This window comes from Lactuca virosa, chromosome 9 (assembly GCF_052849685.1).
Source record: "Lactuca virosa cultivar CGN04683 chromosome 9, Lactuca_virosa_CGN04683_v6, whole genome shotgun sequence".
NCBI lineage: Eukaryota > Viridiplantae > Streptophyta > Magnoliopsida > Asterales > Asteraceae > Lactuca > Lactuca virosa.
Window position 1 is genome coordinate 80,847,587 of NC_136434.1, and position 4,751 is coordinate 80,852,337.

A 4,751-nucleotide genomic window follows, 5' to 3' on the forward strand; every position below is an offset into this window, starting at 1 on the left:
TTCACATAAAATGATGATTAGGGTTAAGTGTTTCTCACTTAACCCATTAAGGACTTAATCTATAAAGTTCATCACTCTACTAGACAAATCATATGGTGTGATCGGGCTTAATACATAGTCCAATTCCAATGGCCCAAAATGCGTGTCCCGATAAGTCCAAGCCAATGATTCCAAAATTAGGGTTTCCAACCCAATAGGCCCATAAACTAAGTCCTTAGATCCATTAGGGTTTCATTAGGCCCATTAGCGTTTCACTAGGCACATTAGGGTTTCGCTAGTCGGGCACCACCCACTACCACCTCGGGTAGTGGTGGTCAACGGCGGCTCACGTCGGCGGCCACCACCTCACGGTGGTGGTTGGGGTTTCTAGTCCATTTTTGTCCAAGCATCCAAAAAAAGCAACTACACGCAAGCAAAAGCACACCGCCACCCAACACGGCGGTTGGTGGCGGCAGGAGGCGGCAGCCACCACCTCACGATGGTGGTTATGAGTTTCTTTTTATTATTTTAGTCTCTAATTACAATTATACAATGAAATAACTCGAAATAAATAAACACACTAATAGATAAACACACACACACACACAACCACCCTTATGGTGGCCAGCGGTGGTAGATGGTGGCAGGCACCATGGTTGGCAGCCATGGTGGTTTTTCCATGGTTTCCAGCCAAAGAGCACACCCTCACTTGTTCAGCAACACCAAAACATGCAAACACTTGAGCTGGACACGAAAAACACACCCATCAGAATCCTTGTGGCGGTAGGCGGCTGTTGCGCTGTCAGCCACCACCTCACGGTGGTGGCGGCGTTTCTTCTTGATCTTCTTCCCAACAACACTTCAACACACTCTCGTACGACATGCGGTGGACGATGGGGCACGAACGGCGGCAACACCTGTGCCCACAACCGGCGTCGTCGGCGGCAGCAACGGCTCGGAGGAGGCGGAACAACAGCGCTACAACGGCGGCTGAAGTAGCGACACATGACACAATTGTCCTTCGGGATGGCAACCGATGACTGGAGCAACAGAATCGAGCCCTCCGGCGGCGGCATCAACAATGTAACAGTGGGGTGGGTCTAGCGAACGGCGACGGACGTGACTCGAGCATCAGCAGCAGAGGACGGAGGCTAGGTGAATGGTGGTGGTTTTTCCAACCCAACTGTCGTGGCTCTGCCGGTGGTGAAGGGTGGCGTCGGTGAGGGAGGTATAAGGTGGTGGTGACGGCTGATTGCTTCTATTAGGGTTAGGGTTCCCGTAAGGGTTATATACCCGACGCCTTAATCTAGTTTTCCATAATGGCAAATATAGTCCCTCCTTTCCCATTTCTTTAAAATTCAATCCATATTTTACCTTTTTAACCCCATCTTCTGAAATCCCTTACAAATAAAGTCCGAAATTTACCAATCAGCCCCTCTTCTACATATTGTTCTCAAATGAAGTCCATATGTTACCATTCAGCCCTTAAGCTTCCAAAATCTCATCAATTTGAGTCCCAATAATTCACCAATTAGTCCCTGCCTTCATAAATATTTACGAAACTAATCTGAAACTTACACTTTAACCCCCGACTTCTAAAATTTTAACCTTTGGCTCCCGAAAACCAACACCCCACTAAAAATTATGGATTTTAGGGATATTATTCATATTAATTTTATCTATTTATTTATTTAATAAATGGGGCGTTACACGGAAACTCGGGAGTAAAAGGGGTTAAAAGCTAGAAGGATCTCCAGAGAGAATCTGGAAGAATGGTGTGAGGAATGAGCTGATTTTCGGAGGTTTATATAGCCTAAATTAGAGTGCGTGCCGCACATCTGATCGGAAGAAGGTGACGTGTTACCTTTTATGTGGTGCCATATGTCGCATTCTGGGTGGTGTGTCAGTGTGCTCCGCTCATGCTTTCTTTGCGTGGGGCTGCGCGCGAAATTTTCTGTTTTCTTAGAAAATCATAATTTTCTCATCGAGCTCTGTTTTTATGGGTTTTATATCCACGCGTAGCTATTGACGAGATCTACAACTTTTGTTTAGACTCATTCGGCTAATTTTGACTTTATTTTTAAAGTTATATTTTTAACAGACTTAGACTGTCAAAGTCCATTAAAAATTCATAACCCTCTCTTTCGACGTCTGTTCTTGACTGTCTTTATATTATCGGGTTCCTATTAAATATATCTTCGATTCTCGTTTATATTGTTTCAGCTAACAATCAACCAATCTTAAAGTCGACATTAGTGTTCCACACTGCTACGCTGGAACTTAGAAAAATCATAACTTCCTCTTACGAAGTTAGATTCGAGCGTTCTCTATATGCACGCTCTCGGTTTAACGACTGCTACGAAGTGTGAGCTTTGAGTCATGGATGCCGATGAGGGATCGTGTAGTACTTAAGAATGGTCTTCCCAAGATTATGGGAAAGTCTTCATCTTCCTTCATGTCCAGAACCATAAAGTCAACGGGAAAAATAAATTTTCCAACTTTCACCAATAAATCTTCAATGATCCCGCATGGATGAGTGATTGAGTGATCCGCCATTCGAAGTGTCATCCTCATGTTTTTTAGCCTTCGTAGGTCGAGCTTCTCGTAAACAGAGTATGACTTAAGATTGATGCTAGCCCCCGAATCGGATAAAGCATTTTTTGAATTGGAATTGCCAAATTTACAAGACAAAGTTAGCCGACCTGGATCTCCCATATTAATTGGCAACCCATAAATGATATCCGTTGAACATAACTCATTAAGCACGATGGTGGATGCTTTTTCCAACTCCTTTCGATTAATTATCACATCTGTAGCAAACTTAGGAAGCTCAACCATGGATTTGAGGAATGGAGCGTTGAGCGACATATAGTACTTGTTCCATGAAATTCATTTGTTCGTGCTCCAGATTATGCTTAAGGGCTCGAGATGGGAAATGGTAAAGGAGGCTGGTACTATTTTGAAAATGAAGGATTTTTGTTCTCCAGTGACCACAGCGTGGCCTGGTCTCCATGGCATGGTGACTCATCAGAACTCGATTATGATTTTTCTCTTTCTGCTTCGGGCTTCTTTTCTTCGAGATGTGGACTGGGCTGTGTAGTAGTTGTATCATGGATTAGTAATTGCTCAGAATGAACCTCTTTTTCAGTGTATATCACCATAAAATGAGGTTGTGGTTTTTGGTCGGGATTTTTAGGAGGTAAACTCTCGTTTACAAGTGTAGTCAATTGCCCAAGTTGAGTCTCAATGTTCTTGATGGAATCTTGATGATTTCTCATGGTAACATCAATAGCGTCATGTCTTTTTTCAGAGGCTTCCATGAACCTGTTAAGCATTAACTCAAAGTCCATCTTCTTCTCAGGTGGTGGTTGTTCTTTTTGGGAGTATCCTCGACCGATTTGCTGATACTTTTCTTCCTTTTGTTTCTTATACTCGTCATATGGCAACCACTCTTTCTTTGGCTTTCCCAATATTCATTATATTTATCACCACTTGAATAGAACACTTGCACTTTCTTATTCCCGTGCTCATCCAAACCGCAATCCTTTGCTAAATGAGGCTCATTGGAATTTTCACACCCAACTCGGATAGCATGAATGGATTGATCCATCTTCGTTATTCACCGATCCATATTCGCTAGTTTTGCCATTATTTCACCTAGCTCGTTCCCTCCATTTCCATTTCCTCTTGTAGCATCTTCTCGTGGATTATGGTATTCTCTGGAGTGTTTTGCGAACTCTTCATTTAAAGCCTTTATCACCGCCGGATCCTTCTTTGGCATCAGTCCTTGAGAATCAAGAAGTTGCCTTGTGGTCACATTCACCCCATCATAGAAAATAGAAACCTCTTGTTGAAAATTTAAATTGTGTTCTGGGAAATGTCTTAACAATCCTTTGTATCTTTCCTAAGCTTCATATAAGGACTCCCCACTCTCTTGTTGGAAGTTAGCTAATTTTTTCTTGAGTTTATCTATCTTTGATGGAGGGATAAATTGTTCAATGAAGGCTTCACGAAGGTTGGTCCAAGTTCTAATTGTTCCCGGCTCAAGTGACTTTAACCATACTTTTGTATCCCCAGTTAATGTCACTGGAAGCATCCTGAGTAGTATTGCATCTCTTGAAACATCTGGTACATGGAAATAGTTGGCTATATCAAGCACCTCATCAATGTGCTTGAAGGCATCTTCATAGTCCTTTCCAGAAAATGGAATGTCCTTATCCATCGAGAGAATATGTACCTTGAGCTCAAAGTTGGCGGTTGTTGGAATTTCTGGTGGTACAAGCCCTGGTCAGTTATCCTCACGGATCCACTTCTTGTAATCTCCCATAGTCATTTTGGTAATATCCGTCGTTTCTTAAACCTTGATTTTTATGTCTGCCTCTGATTCACTTTCAGGTCCTGGCTTGTAACCGGTTCATTTTACGTTTGGAGTTCTTTCAAAGCTTTCATAAGTTTCAAACTCAAAAGTACTTGTTGATTCGTCGATCTTTTTATACTGATTTTTATGGAAAGCGGATTCTGGATCTTCGAGCAGTGGAATTATCGGAGTTCTGGATCCTCGGGTCATATATCACTAAGATAAAACAAAACAAAAACAAAATGCATAAAACGAATAAAAAATAACTAAAAAAATTGACTGTAACGTGACCACGACATGGCCAAGATGCCCACGACGTGGTTGCTGATCAGATGGAAAAATAAAATAAAATAAATGCAGAAAAATAACTTTTTGCGGTTTTTACCCCACAAAGAGGATCGAATAACTAAAATCA

General features: G+C 42.1%; 1 protein-coding gene and 1 non-coding gene across 2 annotated transcripts; one reads left to right on the plus strand and one right to left on the minus strand.

Annotated features, from left to right (window-relative positions):
- Positions 1-2,325: 2,325 nt before the first annotated feature.
- Positions 2,326-2,847, minus strand: LOC145139431 (uncharacterized). Its single transcript, XM_079073254.1, has one exon. It carries the CDS (start codon positions 2,845-2,847, stop codon positions 2,326-2,328), a length of 522 nt encoding a protein of 173 aa, XP_078929380.1.
- Positions 2,848-3,839: 992 nt separating this feature from the next.
- Positions 3,840-3,946, plus strand: LOC145141722 (small nucleolar RNA R71). The gene has a single exon (XR_013722917.1). It is a non-coding gene; the product is annotated as a small nucleolar RNA R71 (small nucleolar RNA).
- The last annotated feature ends 805 nt before the right edge of the window (positions 3,947-4,751 follow it).